The 27,794-nt window shown below is 43.5% G+C and overlaps 1 protein-coding gene across 1 annotated transcript in view; it reads left to right on the plus strand.

Moving 5' to 3' along the window:
- LOC143974185 (solute carrier family 46 member 2-like) overlaps nucleotides 1–27,794 on the plus strand; it is a 104,802-nt gene that overhangs the window by 74,824 nt on the left and 2,184 nt on the right. The window contains exons 4-5 of the mRNA XM_077475320.1: nucleotides 13,923–14,006; nucleotides 17,789–17,945. Of these exons, the coding sequence (XP_077331446.1) occupies nucleotides 13,923–14,006; nucleotides 17,789–17,945 (241 nt within the window). The remainder of the gene's footprint in view (nucleotides 1–13,922; nucleotides 14,007–17,788; nucleotides 17,946–27,794) is intronic.

Here is a 27,794-nt window from a genome sequence, read left to right on the forward strand (position 1 = left end):
TCTCATTGGCCTGCCTCTCCATAGGCTATCTCCTCTTCAGTCTATCATGAATGCTGCTGCCAGACTTATCCACCTTACCAACCGCTCAGTGTCTGCCAACCCTCTCCTCCAATCCCTACACTGGCTCCCAATCACCCAGCGAATTAAATTCAAAATACTAACCACCACATACAAAGCCATTCACAACTCTGCCCCGAGCTACATCACCAATCTTGTCTCCAAATATCACCCAAACCGTCCCCTCCGTTCTTCTCAAGACCTCCTACTCTCAAGCTCTCTTGTCTCCTCCTCCCACACTCGTCTCCAGGATTTCTCCAGAGCCTCTCCAATCCTCTGGAACTCGCTACCTCCACCGGTCCGGCTATCCCCTACTCTTGCTACCTTCAGACGATCCCTGAAAACTCATCTATTCAGGGAAGCCTATCACGTCTCAAACTAATCTCCTACCACTTCCATAAACTCATTCCCAACAATTATAACCTTCTGTACCACCTGCCCCACCCTTTTAGATTGTAAGCTCTTCTGAGCAGGGTCCTCTTAATCCTCTTGTATTTAATTGTATTGTAACTGTATTGTCTCCCTTTTATATTGTAAAGCGCTGCGTAAATTGCTGGCGCTATATAAATCCTGAATAATAATAATAATAATAATAACCCCTATTAAAAGGGCCCCAATCTTTGAAGGTTTAAACTACGCTGCCCGCCGTGATGGGTGAAAGTTGGATCTGTCTGTTAAATCGGCAGTATCCCGCAACGATGAAAAAGTAAGGGGAAGAAGCTATGCTTTTTCCTTCAGTATACCTTATAAATGTCTCCTCTATAGGGAGTAACTTACACTATCTATGTACGATGTCTTAGTACAGCTCTGTCTCAGAACATGTGTGGTCCCAGCGGCAAAGGGGGTTCTTAAAGAAATCTTGTGGGATTTGGTAAAAATACAGCAGTTGCTAATACAGAGATTTGTATAAACTTATTTTATATGGGTGGTGGCTGAATGGTTGATGCAGCTGCTTTAGCTGCATGGTTTAATTACAACCCAGCACTTCCACCTAGTAACATTGGTCAACTCCCTCTGGTTTTAAAGACTATTAATCAGCTGACAAAATGCCCCCCTTCCCCTCCCCTCTGTTCCCCTCCCTTCCCCTCCCCTCCCTTCCCCTCCCCTCCGTTCCCCTCCCTTCCCCTCCCCTCCGTTCCCCTCCCCTCCGTTCCCCTCCCCTCCCTTCCCCTCCCCTTCCCTCTTCCCCTCCTTGTAGAGGTTTATAGTACGTCCACAAGTTTCAGATACTCCCCTTACTTTGTGTTGGCCATTTGGGCCCCTAGCAAGGCTTAAGGATGCAGAGGGGCATGTCCGCAAGGTCACGTGGTGCCGTGTATGGATGTAACGTCCACACTCACAGCACTCGCCGCATAGCTGAGGGGGATGAGCTGAGGATGCCAATCAGCTTCCACATGAGGCTTTATTCATGGACACTCTCATTTCAGAAAGACTTTTTAACTGAAGAGAGGCAGTCTCACACTAAGACACCAGAGCTCTGGGCACGTAAGGGTGTAAACAGGCATTTCCAGACAGGAAAAACTATTGTTACTTCGCAGCAAAAGAACTGTTATTTTGGTGACATTGTCTTTGCTATCAGACAGATTCCCAAACAAGAGCAAGGTTTGGGGTTTTACTCAAACCTATTTACGGTGCCAAAGCCAAATGGGGATATCAGACCAAGTATAGATCTACGGAATCTACATCCATTCATGAAGAACTTCTGGCATCCATCGACATCAGAGATGCATATCTGCATGTCTCTATATTTCCTGCTCACCAGAGGTTTCTGCAGTTTGAAGTAGAACAGAAGCATTTTCAGTTTATTAGCCCCACCTCTAGCCAGGTGAGGGGCACAGGGCATAGCTGTCTTGGCTTACTTAGACAATCTATTGTTAATAGACCAGTCAGTAGCTCACTTGAAGCAAGATGTAGCCATTACAAGCAGTTCCCTGGAAGGTTTGGGTTGTATTATTAACCTAAAGAAATCCTCCTTAAAGCCATTAAGAAGGCTGGAGTATCTGGGCCTGATCATAGACACAGCCCATAAAAGGGTGTTCTTGCCTCCCGCAAGGATCAACTCCATACAACAGCTGGTGAGGATGATCAGGTCGAAGAGAAACCCTTCAATTCGTCTTTGCATGAGGTTGTTAGGAAAGATGGTAGCTTCATTTGAAGCAGTTCCCTATGCCCAATTCCATTTGAGACTGTTTCAAAACAGTATCCTGTCTGCTTGGAACAAAACTATTCAAGCTTTGGACTTGCCAATGTGGCTGTCCCCATGAGTGTCCCAAAGCCTCAGTTGGTGGTTAATATCTTGGAACCTGCTGAAGGGAAAGTCCTTCAGACCAATTATCTGGAAAGTAGTAAAGACAGATGCCAGCCTTTCAGGCTGGGGAGCAGGAGCCTTGCCCATCAACATCCTAGAGATTCCGGCAGTGTATCTGGCTCTAGAAACCTGGACCTCCAGGTTAAAGAATTGCCCTGTCAGGATCCAATCCAACAATGCCATGGCTGTGGCATTTATCAATCACCAAGGGGGCACCTAGAGTCTCTCAGCTCAGAGAGAGGTGAACCAGAATCTAACTTCGGCAGAAGAGAATGTCCCATGCCTATCTGCAGTTTTCATTCCGGGAGTAAAGAATTGGCAGGTGGACTATCTAAGTCGCCAGCAGTTATTCCCGGGGGAATGGTCTCTTCACCCCAAAGTGTTTTCCGGCTGTTTGCCAAAGATGAGGGACTCCGGACGTAGACCTTCTAGCATCCAGATTCAGTTCTCACTGATCTGTGCATTTTCCCCCCGAATTCAGTTGCTACCTCGAGTTCTTTACAAGATCAAGCTGAAAAGAAAGTCTGTAATACTGGTAGCACCAGCATGGCCCAGAAGGTCATGGTACGCAGAGATCATAAAGATGGCAGTGGAGGGTCCCTCCCACTAAAGCCAGACCTGCTATCTCAGGGGCTGATATTCTATCCTACTTTACAAATGCTAAAATTAACGGCTTGGCTACTGAGACTCACATTCTGAAGAAACGTAGGCTTTCCAGGTCAGTTATCTCTACTTTGATTAATGCTAGGAAGCCAGCCTCTAGAGCTATATATTATAGAGTCTGGAAAGCTTATGTTTCCTGGCGTGAATCCAAGGTTTGGTACCCTCAGAGATATATCGTAGGCAGAATTCTTGCCTTTCTACAATCAAGCGTAGAGATGACATTGGCTTGCTATGCATTCTTTAGTCCAGGGTTTCATGCAAGAAGTGCTGCGGATTAATCCGCCAGTTAAATCACCCTTAAGCCCTTTGGGACTTTAAATTTAGTTTTGTTGGTGTTACAAAAGCAGCCATTCGAACTGTTACAGCATGTTCCCTTAGTCCTTCTGACTAGGAAGCTGATATTTTTGGTTGCTGTATAGTCAGCAAGGAGCGTTTCAGAATTGGCGGTTCTCTCTTCTAAAGAGCCATATTTGATTATTCATGAGGACAGAGTGGTGTTGCGCTCTTGTCCAGGCTTTTTGCCAAAAGTGGTTTCAGGCTTTCATCTGAATGAAGAGATTGTCCTGCTATCGTTTTCCCCCAAGACCATGTTCCAGGGAAGAAAAGTCACTACATTGTCTTGATGTAGTGAGCAGTGAAGATCTAATTGGAGAAAACTGCTCAGATTCGTAAGACTGACGTCTTATTTATTCTACCAGAGGGTCCTAAAAAAAGGACAGGTGTTGTCAAAATCCACTGTCACTAAGTGGATTCATCAAGTTATAATTTAAACTGATGATTTAAAGGGAAAGATTCCCCCTTTTTTAAGTTAAGGCACACTCTACCAGAGCAGTTAGTGCTTCTTGGGCAGTGCGTCACCAGGGCTCCATGTCTCAGATCTGCAAGACCGCAACTTGGTCTTCAGTACATACATTTGCAAAATTTTATCAAGTGAATGTAAGAAGGAATAAGGATATTGCCTTCGGGTGTAGTGTGCTGCGGGAAGCAGTATAAGTCCTCAGGTCTGGGGGTTACCCTACGGGTTGTGTCTCCCTCCCCTCAAGTAGCATTGCTATGGGACATCCCAATAAGTAAATACTTGAGACTCTGTGTCCTATGATGTACGATAAAGAAAATAGAATTTTTAAAACGGCTTACCTGTAAAATCCTTTTCTTGGAGTACATCATAGGACACAGAGCTCACGCCCCTCTTTTTTATATATTAGTATATATAGTATATTGCTTGGCTACAAAAACTGAGTGCTCCTGGAAGGAGGAGGGGGTTATATAGGGGAGTCGACGTCCTGTATTGGCTATACCAGTGTCAACCAGTAAGCTGTTTTAAAAATCCTATTTGCTAAATTAAGTACTTTAAAACATTCTACATTCATCTTTCTTCCTTTTTGCTCCTTTCTTCCTTTTGTTCCTTCCTTCCTTTTGCTTTTCTTCTGCTTTTCTTCACCTTTCTTCCCCTTTCCTTATTTCCTTCCTTCCCCCCTAATTGTCTTTCAGGACAGCCACTTGAGACCTTGGCCCCTCCCCTCTGTAGGAAACACCTGTGCCAGCCTTCTATAAATTTCCTCCTCCCCTGCTGGCTCCTCAGTTATTTGTGTTCCAGGAGGGGAGACACCAGTGGAACCAAGCCACGAGAGTCAGGAGGCTCAGGTAAAATGTCCTAAAAAAAGCAGCAGAGGCTCCTTGGGCAAAGCCAAAAAAAAAACTGACCTGGAAAGAGGTTTTCACCCCCGCTTTCTTGAGTGCAGGTGGAGGTCGGGGGGGGGGGGGGGGGGGCTCCTGTTCAGCTCAGAGCGAGGAGCAAAGAAGTACATGTCCTGCCATCCCATACCCCCAACAGCGTGTAGCCCTCACAGTGCAGACCACGCTGGGTATTGGGAACGCCGGTGGCGGTTGATGTCACGTCTGGATGAAGGGGGAGTGTACTTCCGGGTTAATGGCTTCTGGTTCTGGCCGTGAATCATGAGAAAGAGCCAGGCATGGGCTGGAGAGGAGTAGCACATGCTTTAGAGACAGCGGAGGCTCCGGTGGTGACACTAGTATGTCGGACACAGAAGGAAGGGACCAGACTGCTCCAGCAGAGACCAGCTCCAGCCATATTAAGGTAAGGGGAACCTAGGGTGGAACTCCCCTGGCCTAACCCACCACCACCCCCCTCCCCCTCAGGGAAGGTCCCTCCGGTGTCAGAGGGTGGTTCATGGGGTCCCTGGTGAGGTAAGCCCACATGAAAGGCGCTGTGCACCTGCAATTTTGCAGGGAAGGTTATGGTAGTGTTAATATGTGTTGTTTTCTTTGTCTTTCAGAAAACAGACAAAATCAGGCCCTCTCACAACTCAAAAAGGAGGTGCCCTTCTTGTAAAAATACACTTAGATTCCTGGTGGAAAGCATTGTGTAAGGAATGTATTAACAAACTAGTGCAAGAACATTCCACTGAGGAGGGCAGTGATTTAGCGGCATCTGCCAAGGAACTATCCTGTACCTTTGAATCATTCAAGACCTTCTTTGAAGGGTTTCAGATCCCACAGCTGCAGACTGCTCCTCCTTCAGTACAGCACTACCAAAGACACAAGCACTACCCTCTACTAGTGTAAGTCCTTCAGTAGCCCCCTAGGGAGGAGGCAGAAGACAAGCCTGACAGCGCAGCGCCTGGCTCCCAAGAATCAGAGGGTGAGGCACTGGAAGGGGATTCCAGAAAACCCTAACGATAAAAGCTCTGTTTAGAAGAGGTAGACCAGCTTTTAGGGGCCATTCATACCACGTTAGGTATACAAACCTGAAAAGAAACCTTTTTATCCCTACATGATCAAATGTATGAGGGTCTAGGGGAACAGGAAAGGAAGAACTTTCCTGTTCATGAGGTCCTAATAGAGGCAATTAACCACTTGCCAACCGCCGCACGCCGATGTACGTCGGCAGAATGGCACGGGCAGGCATAAGGGCTTACATGTACGTCCTTGCCTGCCCGCCGGTCAGGGGCCCGATCGGGCCCCCGCCCGGTGCCTGCGGCGGTCGGTATTCGTTCGGGAGCGATCCCGGACGAGGGGACGGCCATTCATTCATGGCCACCCCCTCGCGATCGCTCCCGGGGAATGAAAATGTCTGGTGACATCACTTCCTCTCCTGTAATGTAAACACAGGAGAGGAAGTGATGTATTCTCTCCTCCGTGTCGGTAGTTTTCGTTCCGGCACCGAGGAGAGAGGTTCGGTGAGTTGCACCAACACACCCCACATACAGTAGAACATGCCAGGCACACTCACACCCCCCCTTTACCCCCCGATCACCCCCCAATTACCCCTGCCCCCCCAGTCACAGTGACACCAATTGCTTTTTTTTTTTTTTTTTTTTTGCATTGGTGTCATTTGTGACTGTAGTAACTGTTAGGGCAGTTAGGGTTAGCCCCCTTTAGTTCTAATGTGCCCCCCTAACCCCCCCAATAAAGGTTTAACCCCGTGATCACCCCCCGTCGCCAGTGTCACTAAGGCTGGGTTCACATTGCAGCGGTTTATGAGAACGAATGTGATTCGCACCGCACTGCAGTGCAAATCACATCCGATCTCTGTGCGATTCGAGTTCAGCCATACAGATAGTATGGCTGAATTCGTGTCGCACCCGCCGCACCGCCGCAAATTCGCACGGGACCCTTTTTTTGGCCCGCAGCAGAATCGGATCGCATGGGTGTTCACACCATGCGATCCGAGTTTGCAGATCGCACTGCGATATGCGAACTGATCTGGGGGTGTCATTAACATTTCACTGACACTCCCAGCAGTTCGCATAGGGCAGTGTGAACTGCCGCCGGGAGGCATGCGATGCGGGAACCCGCCGCGGATTCATGGCGTTCCCGCATCGCTCCAGTGTGAACCCAGCCTAATAAGCGATCATTTTTCTGATCGCTGTATTAGTGTCACAGGTGACGCTAGTTAGGCAGGTAGGCATTTAGGTTCGCCGCAGCTTTTTATAGCGCCAGGGACCCCCATATACTACCGCATAAAGCCCCCTGATTGCCCCCTAGTTAACCCTTTCACCAGTGATCACCATATAACTGTTACAGGTGACGCTGGTTGATTAGTTATTTTTTTATAGTTTCAGGGCACCCGCCATTTATTACCTAATAAAGGTTTAACCCCCTGATCACCCGGCGGGTGTCATTTGTGACTGTAATAACTGTTAGGGCAGTTAGGGTTAGCCCCCTTTAGTTCTAAGGTACCCCCCTAACCCCCCCAATAAAGGTTTAACCCCGTGATCACCCCCCGTCGCCAGTGTCACTAAGGCTGGGTTCACATTGCAGCGGTTTATGAGAACGGATGTGATTCGCACCGCACTGCAGTGCAAATCACATCCGATCTCTGTGCGATTCGAGTTCAGCCATACAGATAGTATGGCTGAATTCGTGTCGCACCCGCCGCAAACTCGCACGGGACCCTTTTTTTGGTCCGCAGCAGAATCGGATCGCATGGGTGTTCACACCATGCGATCCGAGTTTGCAGATCGCACTGCGATATGCGAACTGATCTGGGGGTGTCATTAACATTTCACTGACACTCCCAGCAGTTCGCATAGGGCAGTGTGAACTGCCGCCGGGAGGCATGTGATGCGGGAACCCGCCGCGGATTCGTGGCGTTCCCGCATCGCTCCAGTGTGAACCCAGCCTAATAAGCGATCGTTTTTCTGATCACTGTATTAGTGTCACAGGTGACGCTAGTTAGGCAGGTAGGTATTTAGGTTCGCCGCAGCTTTTTATAGCGCCAGGGACCCCCATATACTACCGCATAAAGCCCCCTGATTGCCCCCTAGTTAACCCTTTCACCAGTGATCACCATATAACTGTTACAGGTGACGCTGGTTGGTTAGTTATTTTTTTTATAGTTTCAGGGCACCCGCCATTTATTACCTAGTCTCACTAGTGTACCCCTAAATTTAGGGGTGTCTACTTTCCAAAATGGGGTCATTTGGGGGGGGTTTGTGCCATCTTGGCATTTTATGGCCTTCAAAACTGTAACGCCCTTAGAAAGCCTGAAGGCGGTGCTTGGTTTTCGGGGCCCCGTACGCGGCTAGGCTCCCAAAAAGTCCCACATATGTGGTATCCCCGTACTCAGGAGAAGCAGCAGAATTTATTTTGGGGTGTCATTTCACATATGCCCATAGCATGTGTGAGCAATATATCATTTAGTGACAACTTTGTGTAAAAAAAAAAAAAAAAAAAATTTTTTTTTTGTCATTATTCAATCGCTTGAGGCAAAAAAATAAAATATTCAATGGGCTCAACATGCCACTTATCAATTTCCTTAGGGTGTCTACTTTCCAAAATGGGGTCATTTGGGGGGGTTTTGTACTGCCCTGCCATTTTAGCACCTCAAGAAATGAGATAGGCAGTCGTAAACTAAAAGCTGCGTAAATTCCAGAAAACGTACCTTAGTTTGTAGATGTGACAACTTTTGCGCAAACCAATAAATATACAATTATTGACTTTTTTTTTTTTACCAAAGACATGTGGCTGAATACATTTTGGCCTAAATGTATGACTAAAATTGAGTTTATTGGATTTTTCTAATAACAAAAAGTAGAAAATATCATTTTTTTTTTCAAAATTTGCGGTCTTTTTACGTTTATATCGCAAAAAATAAAAATCGCAGAGGCAATCAAATACCATCAAAAGAAAGCTCTATTTGTGGGAAGAAAAGGACGCAAATTTTGTTTGGGTACAACATTGCATGACCGCGCAATTACCAGTTAAAGCAGCGCAGTGCCAAATTGTAAAAAGACCTCATGGTCATTTACCAGCAAAATGGTCCGGTCTGAAGGTGGTTAAAAAAGAATGTCAGGAACTGGAAAGAAAACCATTCTTTTCTAAAGCCTTAAAGAGACAGTTTCCATTTTCAGATGACGAATCATCAGTATGGAACAAAACCCCAAAACTAGATGCGGCCTTCTCACAAGTCTCTAGGCACATGGATTTAGCTTTTGAGGATATGGGGGTCTTATCTGAAGCAATGGATAAGAGAATGGACTCTTTATTAAAAAAGTCATGGGACTCCACAGTGGGAAGCCTAAAGCCAGCAATGGCAGTCATGGCGGTGGCCAGAAATGTCGAGTTTTGGTTGAACTGGATTCAGACGCATATTGAGGAAGGAACTGCAAACGAGCAGATTTTATCTTTTTCCCACTCTTGTATGAGGCATTGCATATATCGCAGATGCATCGGCAAAGCTGGTACGCATGGCAGCCAGATCCTCGGCACTAGCCAACTCTACTAGACAGGCCCTATGGCTAAAGACATGGCGGGGGACTGCGCATCAAAAGCCAAACTTTGCGGGATCCCATTTATGGGGGACCTGCTGTTCGGGGCCAGGATTAGAAAAGGTGCTGGACTGTACAGCGGACAAAAAGAAGGCGTTCCCACAAAAATGCAAAACAGCCTGGATTCAGCCTCCGCAAAATAAAAAGAGGCAAAGAGGGGACACAAAATCCTGTTTTTCAACACCCAAGGAAGATAACCAAAGGAAACCTTGGGTCCAGAGAGGGAAAAACAAGGAAGGAGCGATTTTTCGCCCTCCTGAGAAAACCCGCAATAAACAATGAGATCGTCTCAGTGGGAGGGAGACTGGGGGCCTTCATCTCACAATGGGAAAAAATATCCTCCAATCAGTTTATTTTGAGGACAATAAAAGAAGGGTATTTTCTAGAGTTCCCAAAATCACCGCCAAACAGACTTTACACCACCAAACTTCCAAAGAACAGAGAAAAGGCCAGAGGGTTAATGAGATCCATAAAGGATCTCAGAAGACAAGGTGTAATCAGCAAGGTACCAAAAGAGCAAAGAGGGCAGGGCTTCTACTCCCATATATTCAGAGTACAAAAACCCTCAGGAAAGGTCAGGCCAATCCTCCAATTCAAACCTTTAAATCTATCCATAATTTACAAGAAATTCAGAATGGATTCCATATACTCAGTGAAGGCTCTGTTACCCCCCCCCCCCCCCCCCCCAAACTATTATATGGCTTTCCTAGATTTAAAGGATCCGTACACACACACACACACACACACACACACATACCGATACACCAAAGTTGTCAGAAGTTTCTAAGGCTAGCAATAGAAACAGGAAAGGAAACCATACACCTTCAATTCCAAGCTCTACCCTTCGGCCTATCATCTTCGCTAAGAATTATTACAAAGATTCTAGTGGAAGCTCTGGCACCATTGCGACATCATTGCCTATTTAGACGACCTTCTCCTTTTTGCAAAAACCCCCAGGAGGTTATTAGAAAACCTCAAATACACATGGACATTCTTAGAAAGTCTAGGTTGGTTGGTAAATGTAGAAAATTCAAACCTACAACCCACGCAACAAATAAAGTATTTGGGATATTTAATAGACTTAGTCCAACAAAGAGTTTTTCTACCCAAGGAGAAAATAGGGAAACTTCAAAAAGAAATAGGAACAATACAGACCAATCTACCATGTTCAATAATAAAAATAATGTCAACACTGGGGTTGCTAACGTCTGCAATCCCGGCGTAAAATGGTCAAGTTTGCATTTTCGACCACTGCAGATGTTCCTATTAAAAATATGGGATCACAGGCAAGAGTCGCTAGATACGCAGGTATTCATACCAGCAAAGGTAAAAATGACCCTATGGTGGTGGAGAAGAGCAGAAAATATAAACAAAGGACAGCTATGGATCCTACCCATTTCCCGAATCCTAACCACAGACACAAGTGGCATAGGGTGGGGAGCACATTTAGACTCCCAGATAACAAAAAGGGACTTGGGGGGAGGAAAAGAGGACGAGGTTGTCCAACTGGAAGGAGTTGAAGGCAGTATGGTTTGCGCTTCAGTCCTTCCAGAAAGAGTTGAGAGGACATCATGATCAGATCAGACAACTCCGTCGGTAATCGCCTATATAAGCAAACGGGGGAACCAGAAGCGGAGCTCTGTGGTCTTTAGCAGAAGAAATCTTGAAATGGGGAGAGAAAAACATACTCTCCTTTTCGGCAGTCCACTTTAAAAGGGGATTTAAACAAAGTGGCAGATTTCCTCAGCAGGAAGAAAGTAAGAGAAGGAGATTGGGTTCTAAAACAAGAGGTATTCGACCAGATTACATAAAAATGGGGAATACCTCAGGTAGACTTATTTGCTTTGAAGGAAAGCAGAAAAGTTTGAGCATTCTTCTCCCTGAGAAGAGAGGTTGGAGCGCTCGGAGTAGACACGTCACCGCAGAAGTGGGAATTCAGCAGATGTTCTGCCTTTCCCCCACCAGTGCAACTACCAGCAGTGATAAGAAAATTGCGTACAGGAGAACACATCACTAATTCTCATAGCACCCAGGAGACCGTGTTTCTCGATGCTCAAAGAACTCACCATAGTGCCCCCTTGGTTGCTACCAGTCCAGGAGGATCTATTATCCCAGTGCCCAGTGTACTGTCCCCAGGTGGAAAGGTGGAAATTAGCCGCCTCGTATCTGAGGAGCAGCTGCTTAAAGCAAAAGGGTTCTCAAGCCGTTTAGTAGAAACGCTGCTGAAAAGCAGGAAGGTTGAGATGCGTAATATCTACCAGAGAGTATGGAAATGTTTTAGCAGATGGTGCACAGAAAACAACTTCAAAATGCAAAGCTCAGTGGCAGTCTTAGAATTTCTACAGAGTGGTGTAGACAAAGGACTAAGTCTCAGTATGTTAGAGTCAAGTGTCAGCACTGTCGGTTTACCAGGAAAGAAGTTTAGCTTCAAATCCATGGATAATCAGACTCTTTAAATCTGTGAGCAGACAGAGGCCGACACAGGGTACAGCCTTTCCAAAGTGGGACCTGTCATTAGTGTTGCAAACTATGACAGCAGACCCCTTTGAACCATTAAAAGATTGCAGCCTGAAGATGCTGATGCTTAAAGCAATCTTCTTGGTAGCAATTACCACAGCCAAAAGGGTCTGTGAGATGGAAGCAATATCAATCAGACCCCCCTTTTGCCAGATTTTCTCGGATCGCACAGTCTATTTAAAATGTACCTGGGATTTCTGCCTAAAGTAGCCTTGAAATTTCATAGAGGCCAAGAAATTGTGCTACCGTCATTTTGTGCAAATCCTTCTCAGGAACAAGAAGTAAAATTCCATAATTTAGATGTCAGGAGATGATTCTTACATTTAGAAGTAACAAAAACAATTAAAAAGACAGAGTCTTTATTTTATTTTCTGGAGCTAGGCAAGGGCACAAAGCTTCAAGAAGCACAATAGCCAGATGGCTAAAAGAAGCCATAAAACAGGCTTACAAGTTAGGAGGCATGCAGATCCCAGAGGGAATCAGGGCACACTCCACAAGGTCAATGGCAGCGTCACAGGTAGAGAGCTGGAGCAACGCCAGAACAAATTTGTAAAGCGACAACATGGTCCAGCTTTACCACTTTTGTAAAACACTATAGAGTGGACCTATGGTCAGCTAAAGATCAGACCTTTGGACGTGCAAGGTCTTGCAAGCTGTGGTCCCACCCTAAGGGTAACTGCTCGGTTATCCTCTCAGGTGGCTGTCCTGAAAGACGATTAGGGGAAAAACTAAGTTACTTACTGGTAACGTTCTTTCCTGGAGTCTTTCAGGACAGCCAGGTACCCACCCAGAAGTATATCAAGACATAAATATTTCCTTACAGGAAATGTGATATAAATGATTACGTGTATCATATGTTTTTGTTTCTCCCCAGCGGACTGGAGGTGCTTTTAAAGAACTGAGGATCCAGCACGGGAAGAGGAAATTTATAGAAGTCTGGTGTAGGTGTTTCCTACAGAGGGGAGGAGCCAAGGACTCTCAGGTGATTGTCCTGAAAGACTCCAGGAAAGAACATTACCAGTAAGTAACTTAGTTTTTTTTTTTTTTTTTTTTTTTTTTCTTCCCCTGTCCTTCTCTTCCTTTCTTCCATTTTCTCTCATTGCCCCAGCAGCAAACAGCAAATAAGGTTACTGGCTGCGGGAGAGAATTTTTTGCTCTCTTCCAGTGACAGCCTACTATGGGTTGAAGACAGCAGTGAGAAGGGGCATCTGCTAAGATGAGACTTTCTTCCCAGTATGGGCAGGTGAGGGCGGACTGCCTTTCTTACTATCTTCCCCTGTCATGTGACATATCGCATAACCAGAGATGAGAAGGAGAAGCTGCCCCCTGTGTGCTCTGAACTGTGGGCACACAGAGCGTAGGGGGAGCAATTTTAGCTCCAGAACTCCCCTCTTCCCCTTAAAGCCAATAAGAACCTCATAGCCACCCTACTTCCTTCAGTGTCTTTCAGCCATACTGCTTCCCCTAGAGCCACCCAGGGTCCCTTGGTTCAGTGCACCCCAGAGAGCTTCAACCAGCCTTCCAGCCCTTCCAGCCCTCCTCCTTCATCCCACTGACAGATACACAAGTAGCTCTCCTCAGATTTTTTTCCTCCCACATACATCAACACAGTGACGTTTTTTTCCCCCTCACTGTTAAAACACTGTTAAATACAGGGGTATTTCTTCTTTCTCCACTGTTAAAATTTTACTGCAGGACAATAGTGCACCACTATGGTGTGCCACAACCATTGGAACCAGTTTGGAAAAAGCCACAAACATTACATATGTTTTGGCTAGGCAAGCTTCAGGTGCCACTATTGGCTGTGCACCCATATCCACCCTCATACTCAGGCCCACAAATTTCCCAGGAATGCTGATAGCTAAGTAGACTAGATTGAATATTTCCGCCTGCCGCTAAGCTGTTTATGCACACAGTGTGGCCTTCACTACATTTGAATGTTGTCGTTACCAAAAAGCTGTGACTACACATTTCACCTGCTGCCCGCAGGTTGTCCCTACAGATAAATAGGTGCACTAACATATATTTTAATATAACATTTTCATCCTGCATCTGTGAATAATCATATATTTTGTTTTTTTAAGCTCGAAGTGTAATGCTGTTCTCACAAATACCTCTGCCAACCATCAGATCAGTGATATCTAAACACATTCAAGGATCATCATATGGTGAGATGTAATATTTAATTTGAAATGCAAACAGAAAATGTTAAGTAATAGAATGCAAAGTGCTGTAGGTCCGATTTGGGAGCTGGCTGGCACTTTCTAATGATCCACAAGCGGCTTTCCACTGTGCATGTGTGAGATGCACTGACTAAGGCAGGGGTTGACAAATTTGCTTGGAATCTAGGAGCCAGCTAAAAAAGTTAGGAGCCGGGTCCGTGACGGCGATCTGGACCTGTCCCTGGCCTGACATGGAGACGAGTGAGGGGAAGATAGTGCCCCCCCCCCCCCCCCCCCCCCCACCTGTCTCCAAGTCATTGCCCATAGCTCTTAGAGGGACATTTTTAAATTGCATTTTAGTGTAAATATGAGATGTGAGGTCTCTCTGACCCCAGATCTCATATATAAAAGAGGACCTGTCATGCTTTTTTCTATTACAAGGGATTTTTACATTCCTTGTAATAGGAATAAAAGTGACACACATTTTTTTTTTTTTTTTTAAAAGAACAGTGAAAAAAATAAAAATAAAAGTTAAAATAAGAAAAAAAAATTGTTTTAAATGCGCCCTGTCTTGCCAAGCTTGCGTGCAGAAGCGAACGCATATATGAAAGCGGTGTTCAAACCACACATGTGAGGTATCGCTGCGATCGGTAGAGTAAGAGCAATAATTCTAGCCCCAGACCTCCTCTGTAACTCAAAACGTGCAACCTGAAGAATTTTTTAAACGTCACCTATGGAGATTTTAAAGGGTAAAAGTTTGTCGCCATTCCATGAGCGGGCCCAATTTTGAAGCGTGACATGTTGGGTATCGATTTACTCGGCGTAACATTATCTTTCACAATATAAAAAAAAAAAAATTGGGCTAACTTTACTGTTGTCTTTTTTTTGTTATTAAATAAAAAAATTTTCCCCCAAAAAAGTGCGCTTGTAAGTCCGCTGTGCAAATATGGTGTGACAGACAGTATTGCAACGACCACCATTTTACTCTCTAGGGTGTTAGAATAAATAATTAAAAAAAAAAAAAAAAAAAAAAAATTATATATATATACATATATATGTATGTATATATATATGTATGTGTATATATATATATATATATATATATATATATATATATATATATATATATATATATATATATATATATATATATATATATATAATTTTTTTTTTTTTTTTTTTTTTTTTTTTTAGGGGTTCTAAGTAAAGGGATAGAGAAAGACTGGCCCATTAGCATTGTTGGTTGTAATTCCAACGGCCACCACAAGAGGGCGCCAGATTCCAGAAGGAACCATAGGATCACAGAAGGCCTCAAAGCCGGGGGCTCAATTACCGGCCGCCTGCGGCGCGGCCCGATCGCGTGGGGGGGGGGTCCACGGAGACGGGATACCCCCAGCTATGCTGCCCCAGGCGCAAGGTCGCTGATTCTAGTCGCCAATGCGACCTGGCGACCGGGTTTTGTCGAGCACTGGACTAAGGGAAGTGTGACCTGAAGCAGGCGGTCACTTCCTGATGACTAACAGCCAGCTCCTGTCCCTGCTGCACATGTGCGAGATCCGCCAACTGGGAGAGACTGTCCTGAAAGCTCCTGGGATGTCTGACATATATCCCAGAAGGCTGCAGGTGGGGGAGGCAGACAGAGGGCTTCAAAATCCTCATCTAGATGAGGAAGTGGGAGGAAATGAGTGAGTACCTGATCAAGAAAGAAACTTGCAAATGTGTAACAGGTAGGAGTGAGGGTTAGAATTATGGTATGTAGTAATGGCTAACTATTACAGATGGGTGGTAATGCAATAAAGCTGCAATCAGGAATTGCCTAATCTTTCCGGCCTTTAAAAAAAAAAAAAAAAAAAACAGGATTCCCAAGCTGTATTCATCCTAAGGACTCACAATAATTACAGAATGTAGCACTGCGTGCTTTTCAAAGCCCATGATCAGTCACGACAGAGCAGAGCTGAGTTAATTTTACATAATGGTGCATAGCAAAAACGCCCATGTAGCAAAGCTATTCTGACTCCGATTGTTGTGAAGCGACTATCCCTTGTGAGACCTCTATGCCTGGCCTGTATAAGATATAGTCACTGAGGACAATCCTCATCAGATAGTTTGAACTCGCCAAATAATGATTCCATCCACAGAGGTGCTTTTATTCTGAACATCAGTTTACAGCAGATGACAGGATACAAACAGATGAATAAGTTGTAGTATTTATGTGGTCAAAAGATATTGTCTGTAGCATACAATGCGGAATACATGTGCCCTGCTACATGGGGCTTGTAGCTGCATCCATGACACCGGAAGTACAATCACAGGAAGAAAGGTGGAGCATTACATACAAAGGAAGTGTGTCATAACATCAAGAAAGGGAAAATGAGAAAACAAGTGCATTACCACAAAAAGTCACTAGATGGCAGAATGTGAACTAAATATAAATGTCCATATGAAATGCATCGCTTTTTTTCATTAGGTGCATGCATGTATGTTTTATGCATTATGCTTGCACCTCTCTGTTAATCACCCCCCCCCCCCCCCCCCAGGGTTTCTTAGTCACAGTAACATCTGGTGTGTAAGAATTCATACTTGAATATATATATATTTTTTAAAGTGGTTGTAAAGGTAAAAAAGTGTTGTTCCTTATTGCATTTTTGGCATGTAAGTAAAAAAAAAAGAACAACTTTTAATAGTAGTTTCCCTCCCTGATCCCGATCTCAATCCATTGCTGTGCATGTCTACAGCAGCTCTTCGCCCCTCTCCCCTGCCTCACAGGCTTGGCCATTGACTCCTGCTGCTGTCAGTAAAAACCCCTGTGAGCAGAGAATGGTAGGCATGGCCGAAACAGTCTGTGTGTGTCTGAATAGACAAATAGATGCAAACAGCCCCTTTTGGCATCGAGCATGCACTAGTGCCCACATAGAAAGTGGCTTGCTATGGGGTACTTGCTGGGGAGGTAGAACCAGGAGTGCCAGAGGGGGACCCCAAGAGACAGATAAGGGGCTGCCTCATGCAAAACCATTGCACAGAGTAGGTAAGTAAGAATAGACAAATAGACGCAAACAGCCCCGTTTGGCATCAAGCACGCATGAGTGCCCACATAGGAAGTGGCTTGCTATGGGGGCACTTGGTGGGGAGGTAGAACCAGGAGCGCCAGAGGTGGACCCCAAGAGGCAGATAAGGGCTGCCCTGTACTAAACAATTGCACAGAGCAGGTAAGACATTTAAAAAAAAAATTTAACTCAAAGTACCTTCTATTGCTCCCAGCCTCATCAGCTCTGCTGCTCTAATCCAAATTTTGGTTAGAGGGTGGCTACATTTGTTCTCCACGTTCACACCGTATTTTGGGACATAGCCACTCTCTCTTACTTGTTCCTGAGATGGTCTATGAACTATGGAATTTGTAGTATACATAGAACAGTGAACATGACTGCAGCTAAAATACTCTGCTCATTCCAAACAAATAGAAGTGAGGGGGAAAAGGAGAGGCTTGGCGGCTCACAGAGGACATTACAAGAAGGCGTAAAAACACAGTAAGAATTGTTTTAATGAAAAACGGATTACTGGGCCATTAAGTAATGGATGTATATTTTTTTTGGGGGGGGGGGGGTTTGTTTGTTTTTTTGGAGAATAAGGATATGGTTTACTGTCACCACATTCTTGATTAATAATAAAATGTAGTATTTGTACAAATTTACCCCATGCTATTTTCAGAATCTTCACTGTATAAAATTGACTTCACTTTGACAGTCAAATAAAAAATTGATAACTGGAACTTATTTTGACATTTATTTTAGGCAAAGTGTTTGTGGCACTTCAGCTCACAATGGATATTGTGGCGGTGAGCACTTCAGCTGGATTCAACAAACTTTACCAAACTACACTAGATTGGTACAGTGGATTCTGTTTTATTGTATTTGGCACCCTGGGATTTCTCAGCATTATTCCAATTGGGTGAGTCATTTAGATATTTTTGAGAACCATTTTAAAAACGATTAAAGCTTTCTTTTACCACTTGCCGACCCATGCAGCATATACAGGCACAATCATGTACCTGTAGGTCAGGAGCTGTACGGGTGCAGCCCCGCACTCCTGTGACCGCTGTGTCCATCAGAGCTATGATCGGCCTGGGTATCATGTGGTCGCTATGACCAATCATAGTGATCACATGATAATTTAAACAAACTGGAATGAATTTCCATTCATGAAAAGCTTGCTTACGTTTTTGATCTGTGATTGGCGAACAGCTTGCTTACCTTTGTGATTGGCCCACAGCAGTTACATGGTACCTGGCTACCTGTACCATGTGATTAGTGAATCACAGGATAGCAACCATAAATGTTAACCAATTCGTGACAGCTAATACTATTGCTTAAAAAAAAAAAAAAAAAAAAAAAAAAAGGGGGGGGTGGGTGAAAAAAAAGTATTTTAATTTTACATACTGCACTAGTCAGTATCAGTGGTCACAGCCACACCAGACACTGATGATGCTGTATTATACTGGTTATTAATGCATTTCTTTATTGTAGAAAAAATTGTGACAAACAAATTACAACTTCAAAAGAACTCACCATGCCTCTTACTAAATACTTAGGACTTTCTACCTTCCAAAAATGGGTCATTTGGTGGGTATATGTATGGTTCTGGCATTTTAATGGACCCAAGAAATGAGAAGCCATCAGTATATCAAGGTTGATCGATTCTCAAATACAGGTATATCATAGTTTGTAACTTTCACACAAACCAATTTAATATACACTTATTGGGGATTTTTTTTTTTTTTACCCAAAGACCTGTAGGAGGATACATTTTGGCTTGCATTTATGAAGAAATTGGATATATTTTATAACTGAAAGTAGAAAATTTTTTTTTTCAACGTTTTCGGTCTTTTGTCATTGGTATAGCAAAAAATAAAAAAACCCAGTGGAGAAATACCACCAAAAGAAAGCTCTTTTGTGTGAAAATGTTGATATAAATTTCATTTGCATACAGTGTTGCATGACCAAGCAATTGGTAAATTATGTACTTATTTTTTGCAAAGTTAAGCTAAAAAAAAAAAAATATATATATATATATATATATATATATATATATATATATATATATATATATATATATATATATAATTATTCTTTTATCTTGGCTTTTTATTTTCTGTTCAGAAGTTCATGAATGTTTATAATTTTTTTTTTTTTTTTTTTTTTTTTTTACAATGCTTTCTTTTTTTTAAGGGGGGAGGGTGTGCGGGGACAGTGTCAGTGTGTTTCTTTTTGTTTTGTTTTTTGTTATTTATTGCAATTTTTATCAGCCCTGTTGGGGGGCTATGGTGAGATATCAGGGGTCTTAACAGACTTCTGACATCTCCCATTTGAGACGGGGAAAGGGACTAGGGACACAGATTCCCCATTCCCTTTCTCTGCAGCCTCTGCTGCACTGATAATGAATGGAGATAAGACAGCGGCTTCTCTCCATTCATTAACTGAGACATCGTAATCACAGGCGGTTACAATGTTTCAGTTATGTGAATGAATAGAGTCAGTGGTCACTGACTCTGTCCATTCTGAAAACGAAGGAGCCGGGTTTACCGGCTCCTACCTCCGCTCTCCATCCTGAGATACCGAGGGGGGGGCGGCAGCACGGAGGGGGACACAGAGAAGAGAGAAAGGGGCGGCAGCACGGAGGGGGACAAAGGGAAGAGAGGGGGCGGCAGCACGGAGGGGGACACAGAGAAGAGAGGGGGGCGGCAGCACGGAGGGGGACACAGAGAAGAGAGGGGGCGGCAGCACGGACGGGGACACAGAGAAGAGAGGGGGGCGGCAGCACGGAGGGGGACACAGAGAAGAGAGGGGGGCGGCAGCACGGAGGGGGACACAGAAGAGAGGGGGGCGGCAGCACGGAGGGGGACACAGAGAAGAGAGAGGGGGACAGATGCACGGCGGGGGAGAGGAGAGTGGGGCGGCAGTGGAGGGGGAAAGATGCACGGAGGGGGAGAAGAGAGGGGGACGGCAGCACGGAGGAGAGTGGGAGACACGGAGCAGTGTGACGCATCAACGCCCTGCATGCACGTCGACGTATTTTTGTAGTCAACGTAATCGATTACGTCGACTCGTCGTGGCAGCTCTAATCAGAACAGCATACAGACGAGCGGTTTTCCCGATAGGAATTTGTTTGGTCGGAAAAATATAGAACATGTTCTCTTTCTAGGTCTGTCAGAATTTCCAAAGTAAAAAGTCCAATGGGGTATACACACAGTCGGAATATACTATGAAAAGCTCCCGTCAGACTTTTTCTGTCCGAAATTTCGCTCGTGTGTACGGGGCATAAGATTTCTAAAAAAACATAGACATGTCACAGTCATACCATTACTCTTAATTTTACTGAATGGTACCAGCAAATTGGTGAAAAGCAAATGAGGTACCAATATTGATAAAGGGCCAAAACATATACCCGGAAACTACAGACCAGTCAGCCTAACATCAATGATATGTAAACTATTAGAAGGAATGATAAGGGACTATTTCCAACAAATTGCTGATGAAAATAGTATCATTAGTAGTAGCCAACCTGGATTATTGCCAGACCAACCTTTTAACATTCTATGAGGAAGTAATCTGTAATTTGGATAGAGGAAGATCTGTGGATGCAGCATATTGAGATGTTATCTTTCAATATGTTTTTATTAATTATTCAAAGTCAGAAAACAAGACAATGTCATAAAAAGTACATTCAGTAAACATCAGGTCCTAGAGATGTGATTTTAAACATAAACATCTGGAAGTTCTTTCAGCAGCATAATTCAAGATACAGCATCTCAAAACTTTAAGATGAAAAATAAACTATATTTGGTAGGAATATTGGTGAGGTGTACACTACGTATTAACATATATAATGAATATAATTCGTTGATGGCCGGGTCATGAAATATGTATCACATTCTGCCGGTCCCAGTTACATAGCCTCCTAGGTAGCCGTTTAGGCCCATATTGCTAGGAATGGTGATGGCACAGGGAAAAGGTATTGTGTAGGGGTCAAATAAGGAGGATAGAGAAGGGGAAGGAGGGAGAAGAAGAGAAAAAAAAGGGGGGGGGGGGGTGGTTCCCTTGCGCCCTTTTTCCTCAAGTATCAACAACGTAGAATTAAACATAATATCAGGTTATCTTGTATCTCTAAGAATGTCCTGTTAGACAGTAAATATTGAGAAGAATAATAAGAAAGGAGGAGAAGAAGAGGAGAAAGGGAAAGGAGGGAAAAAGAGAGAGGGAGGGTCAACCAGATGTAAATCACAATGGAGATACATATCTTATCCACAGGTCCCATATCACATCAAATTTCTTGGTGTTGTTACGGAGAATACAGGTGAGTCTATCGTTAACCATGATCCAGTTAAGTTTATTTTTCACAGAGTCAATAGGAACCATCGACTGCTTCCAGTATTTAGCAATGGTTATTCTGGCAGCTAAAATTATATATATTATTAGTTTTGAAGATTTTTTAGGGACTCCTTCAGGGAGTTTTTGAAAGTGCAGTTTCCGGGGCTCTACGGACATTAACCCCAGTCACTGTGTACATCAAGTTGAATATACGAATCCAAAATCTAGTAATTGTTGGACACTACTACCAAATGTGGTACATTGTACCCACTTGGCCACACCGTCTAAAGCACATGGGAGATGCAGATGGATGCATCTTAGCTATCCTGGTTGGCACTAAATACCAGCGAAGGAGGGTTTTATAATTAGCTTCAATTAGTGTTGTGTTAATGGATACTTTAGATAAAGCATAAGCTATGTCCTGCCAGTCAGATAGTTCAAAAGTGGTGTTCAAGTCCCGTTCCTATTGAGTCATGTAGGGGAGTTTAGTATTTGGATCAGTAATAGTGGTATATACAGTAGATATTCGTCCCCGTAGTAGATCCTTCGTTTGACAAAATTTGTAAGTGTAGGAGGTCCATCTAATAAGCTGAGTTTAGTAGGTATAAAGGAGATAAGTTGATTATACCTAAACAATTCACTAGAGGGCATCTGCATTGTCTCTTCAAAATGCTGCAAAGAGTGAGGTTGATTTCCATCCAGATAGTCACCTAACCTTAGGAGTCCCTTATTAAGCCACCATTGAAATACACGTGGAGTCAGGCCAGGGGAGAATTCTGGATTACAGAACACCGGGGCTAGTGGGGTATGTGGAGACAATAGCGACTTACGATGCCGCACCCTGTCCTAGACCTCTAGGGAGTGTGACAGGGTGGGGCATAAAATAGGAGAGCGAAGGTGGCCCGGCAGCCACATCAAGGAGCCGATAGCAAAAGGGTAGCATGAGAGAGCTTCAATAGACACCCAGAGAGGCGGAGACCCCTTAGCTGTTGTGTATGAAAGTTGTGTTATTTGAGCAGCTTGATAATAAGCTTGTAGATTGGGGAGGCCGAGCCCACCATATGATTTTGAGGCGTGGAACGTCAACTTATTCATGCGAGGCTTTTCATTACCCCAAATAAAGCGGAGAACATCCGCTTGTCATATTGAGATTTTAAAACAGAAAAAACTGCGCTAAACCCAAAGAAATATATAAGAAAAAAGCAGCACACGCTCAAAGTTCAAAAATTCAAGAGCAAAAAAAGTGTGGCACTAATTACTGCAAACAATATATCAAAGTACTCAAACAGTAATGCTATGATAAAATGGTGAATCCTGCAAAGAAAATAATAATGAAGTGTCAATGTATAAATAACAGCAGTATATACAATGCTTATCCCAGATCAGGAATCGCTGTATATGAACAAATATGCATACATAAACTGTATATGGGATAGCCCACGATGATATTAAAATAAAAAGTCCCACCCAGTGAATAGTTCAATCGGGTGATCTGCGATTCAATTGCCCAAAGTTGTGATGATATAACAGAAAATCCCACACAATGAATAGTCCAATCAAGTGATCAGTAACTCAATCGCCCAAAATTGTAGTCAGAGGGAGTCTTGAATCAATCTCGGTAGCTTCACAGGTGGAAATAAGATAGAGATAAAACACTCTTACCAGATAAGTTGGATACAAGTACCATACGGCAATGTATCATACAGACTTGAAGTGCTAGAACCACTAGCACACAGGAGGACGGAGCCAGACGATCCAGGCTACAAGGTGGCCATCATGGAGAGTAGCGCCTATCCATATCAAACGTCTTGTGATGAAAATGTCTCAGCAAAGGTTCCAGAATGGCTCAGAACAATCCCATGGTGCAAAAAAACAAAAAGGCAAAGAACGCCAATAGTGCAGGTCAAAAATTATCTAAAACTTTATTCACATCTTAAAGTAAAACAGGTGTGACATAAAATGTGATCACATAAAAAGATCAATGTGGTAAGCGTTAGATAAACGTAGTCCGAAAAGAGATATGCCCCAGTCGATGACCTATTGTGTGTCGAAACGCGTCAATCTAATTAAAAAAACTGACAGTGGATGATCTGTCCCAAAAAAAAAAAAAACACAAAAACTATATTTTGGTTATAGGAACCATGGGGAGTGATTCGTTTATTAATATGTTGAATTATGTGAATTTGCTGATAATGAAGTTATTCAAAAATATGTATCTGTGGAGGAGATAGATAGATAGAGATATATATCTCTATCTATCGTTTTTGGGATTTTTTTTAGATTGACACTAGGCTCATAATGTTCTTTTTTTAGAATGCAAAATATTGTAATTTTTTATTTTGTTGTTTAATAGCATTGAGGAGATCTGTATTATATTTTCCTGTCACAGAGGTTGGTGCTTTACGGTCGCGGTGGGGAGCTGTGTGCGCAAGCGTGGGTTAACCAGTGTGGGCAAAAAGCATAGACGGAAGCGAGCGTTCGGATGGAATGTACGCAGGCGTGCATCATTGACACAGACCAACTAGTGTGGGTAAAGCGATCGGTTGGTTGGAATGTGCGCAAGTGTGACTTCCGAGCTAACCATGACTTCCGGGAGGAAATGCATATAAGGGAGAGTTGGTGTCCGTGTGGCCAATCCCTAGGAAGAAGTCGGTATGATGAAACATGTTGGGGGTGTGACCACACGGGCATAGATTTCATTGATATTAAACAGTACCGATCGGAGTGATTCGGAAACGGTCGGAGCAGGTCGTAACTGGTTGGAGTGGAAATTAGACTGCTCGGGACTCGTAGACCTTCCCAACGAACGGTGGTCACGGAGTGGGTGAGAATTGAGGCACACTTCGGATCTGCCGCGACCTTAGTGCCACCACCAAAAGTGGTTTGTACACAGTTTGCTGTGAGAGGTTTTGTTTTGTTTTGTTTTGTTGGCACCAAGTTTTAAAACATGTGAGTGGAGACATTGAAGTGTGGTTGTGAAATATTTTAATCAGTTTTACAGTATCGCGCTATGTGGAGCACTTTTTTTGTTTATATTTCACATATGAATATGCTTGGTTGGAAGTAATCATGGTACTTACGCAAGTGGGGTTTACCTGCTCCTTTGCCAAACACGAGAGTGGGAGGCAACATCAGCTGATGAGTGCGTTTTCATTGGGAGAGGAATCAGACACGTTGGTGTGGTGGAAGATTGAAGGATTGGATGAATATTCATTTTTGTTGTTTTCTTGCACTTTATCAATGGACTTTATTTATATAGCTCGTCACCACGGGGTGTTATAGGTTTACTGTTGATTTTTGTCTAGATCACTCATTAATGGTATTAAGCGCTACTTTAATTATTTCCTATTTATTATTTGCAGTACACGTTTTTTAGGTATAATTTATTCTGTTTGTATATTGTTTCACGAAAGTATCTGCTGTTTTTCACTGATATTTTGTTGTACTTTATTGCTTGCTTTTGGCGCGGTGGTGATATTGATCAATTTTTTTGGGGAGGTTATTTTTCAGTACCAGCAGACTAGTTTCTCTGATATACATATACTGACAGTAGGGACAGCCACCACACTTAAAAATGCCCGGGCTCTTACATGGGTCCTTTTGATCCACCCTTAAACTCACTAAAGACAAGTTTGTCTCGTAGTAAGCTTGCTCTTCTAAAAAGTGAAAGGTGGACGTTCTGGTAATAAGGACTCAACAATGGGATCCAAAGCCAGAACATGCCAATGTTTATGTATAATTTTTTTGAAAAGTTCCTATTGGTTTGAAAAACAAGTGACAACCCGAATTATTTGGTTTTCATTGCTTTTAGATGGTTTGGAGCCATATAGTATTTGCCTGCCTGGTTTTAGAAGAAGCTTTTTTAAAAGCCCTTTTGAGACATTTGTTTGAGTATCCTCTTGTGAGGAGCCTCGTCCTGAAATTGTCAGCCTCTCTTTTTTTTTTAAAGTATCCTCATCAGAACAATTACGTCTTACCCGCAAATACTGCCCAAAGGGTATTGATCAAATTGAATTCCTGGGATGAAAACTGGCAGCATGTAGAATGGCATTGCCAGCAGTTTGCCAGCAGTTTGCTTTCGATATAGACTACTGGTCAGAGTACCAGTGTCATCTTTGTGAATATAAACATCCAGAAATTCAATTCGATCAACATTAGATGTCATGATGAAAGCAAGATTAACCACTTGAGATCCGCCTGATCTGGGACCTCCTTTGCCGGGACTACGTCTATTGACTTCGTCCCGTGCACGAGCGGCCTGCGCGCCCCCTGAGGGGCGCGCGTGCGGTGCGCTCTGTGATCGGCGAGTCTATGAGACTATGAGATCAGTGGTACCTATCAGTGCCCCTTAGTGCCACACATCCGTGCCACCCATCCGTGTCCATCTTTGCCCATCAGTGCCGCCTTATCTGTGCCCATCAGTACTGCCTTATCGGTGCCACCTTATCTGTGCCTATTAGTGCCACCTTAACTATGCCTATCAGTGCCCGCCAGTGCAGCCTATCAGTGCCCACCAGTGCAGCCTATCAGTGCCGCCTCATCAGCGCACTTCAATGAAGGAGAAAAATGACCTGTTTGCAAAATTTTATAACAAACTATTAAACATGATTTTTTATTTTTTTGCATATTTTTTTGTTTGTTTAGCAAAAAATAAAACTCCAAGCTGTAATTAAATACCACCAAAAGAAAGCTCTATTTGTGGGAAATGATACAAATTTCATTTGGGTACAGTGTTGTATGCCCACGCAATTGTCATTCAAAGTGCATCAGCGCTGAAAGCTGAAAATTGGTCTGGGACTGAGGGGGTTTAGGTGCCCAGTAAGCAAGTGATTAAAAGCATTATCACTGAATTTTTTCACAAGAGTCTGAAGCAAACCATCCGAGCCACTCTAAATAAAGAAAATATTGTCAATATAGCGAAACCAGATGATCACATGGTCCAAGAGGGAAACATGTCGTCTGATCTATTAATCATCCATTCCCATTCCCCGAGGTACAGATTGGTGTAGGAAGGGGCTCAACAAGTGCCCATTGCTACGCCCTGTACCTGGAGGAAATGGGAACCATTAAAGGCAAAGTAGTTGTAATTGAGGACAAAATCAAGAGCCTCAACAATGTAGTCATTGACTCTGATCTCCCCATCACCTTTCTCTGACAGAATTCTTTTAATACAGGCCTAACCCAGATCATGTGAAATGGAACTGTATAATGCTTCCACATCAATGGCCACTAATATTGAATTCGGTGGAACCTGCATGCCATCCAACTGTCGGAGTAAGTGTACAGGATCCTTCACGTAAATTGGAATGTTCAAGAGGTTAGGATGCGGATGGCCATCGATGAATCTGCTAAGATTTTCTGTCAGAGATCCATTGCCAGAAATAATTGGGCGCCCGGATGGGTGCGTCAGACTCTTGTGCAACTTAGGCAGGGAATAGAATGTTGGGGTTCTCGGGAAAGGTGTACGGACAAAATTCCACATCTCTATTCAAAATTTTGAGATGAAAACCCCTATCTATGAGCTGTTAGAATTCTTTCTGAAATGAATCAATTTTAGTAGACGTTATCCGAGTGTACCAAACGTCTAAAAAACGCATTGTGGAACAAGATCAGAATGATGAATCTATTAATCACGGGGTGTCATGTAATTCTATTGGTGATGGCTCCACTCTCTCTACTTGGGGTGGCGCTCTTGCTTCTTGGCCTATACTGATACATCAATCCGAGTATTTGGGTGTCAGTTTTCAGCTGTTGGTTAAATCATTTTGTGTTTTGGGGCAGTATTTCCAGCTACGTAAAGGAAGTTTTTTACAAACTGCTGTATATATGAATTGTATCTGTTGAATGTACTATTGTACTCTGTACAGATTTTTGATGGTACATATTTTATTCTCACAGAATTACAGCATTTGGAGTGGTGAAGGCCGCATGGTCCCTGAGGAAGATCTGCACTATTTGTGCAATTGAAACGCGTCGGAAATTCTTTTGCGAGCCCTCCTCCTTCCTTTTAGCCGTTTTTTTTTTCCCATTCCTTTCCCCTACATATGTTTTTATCATTGGTTTCATTTGTTTTATGTTGTAATGTATGTATTGCACAATACATTTTGTTACTTTTATACTCACTACCTGACGTCCATTTAAAGTCCCATTATTTGAGGAATCTTGTTCTATAATGTATTTCGGGGTGGGACGTACAGGCAGTCTAGTCATTTAAGCGAGGTAACCCCCCTTTTTTCATAACATTTGAACAATGGACCACCTTATCGGGAGGAACACAAATATCCATTCCATAATACATTTCTCACAAGGCGGACACACACAATAGAACAATGGAATACAGCCACACCCCAAATGACCCAGCAAACAGTCCACAACAGTTTGAGACAATATACCTCCCTCTCCCCCAAAGTGACTCCGGTCACAAGAGGTATGG

The sequence above is a fragment of the Lithobates pipiens genome, unplaced genomic scaffold (genome assembly GCF_037356315.1).
Source record: "Lithobates pipiens isolate NorthernLeopardFrog02 unplaced genomic scaffold, aLitPip1_a1.2 Scaffold_13, whole genome shotgun sequence".
In the NCBI taxonomy this organism is placed as follows: Eukaryota; Metazoa; Chordata; class Amphibia; order Anura; family Ranidae; genus Lithobates; species Lithobates pipiens.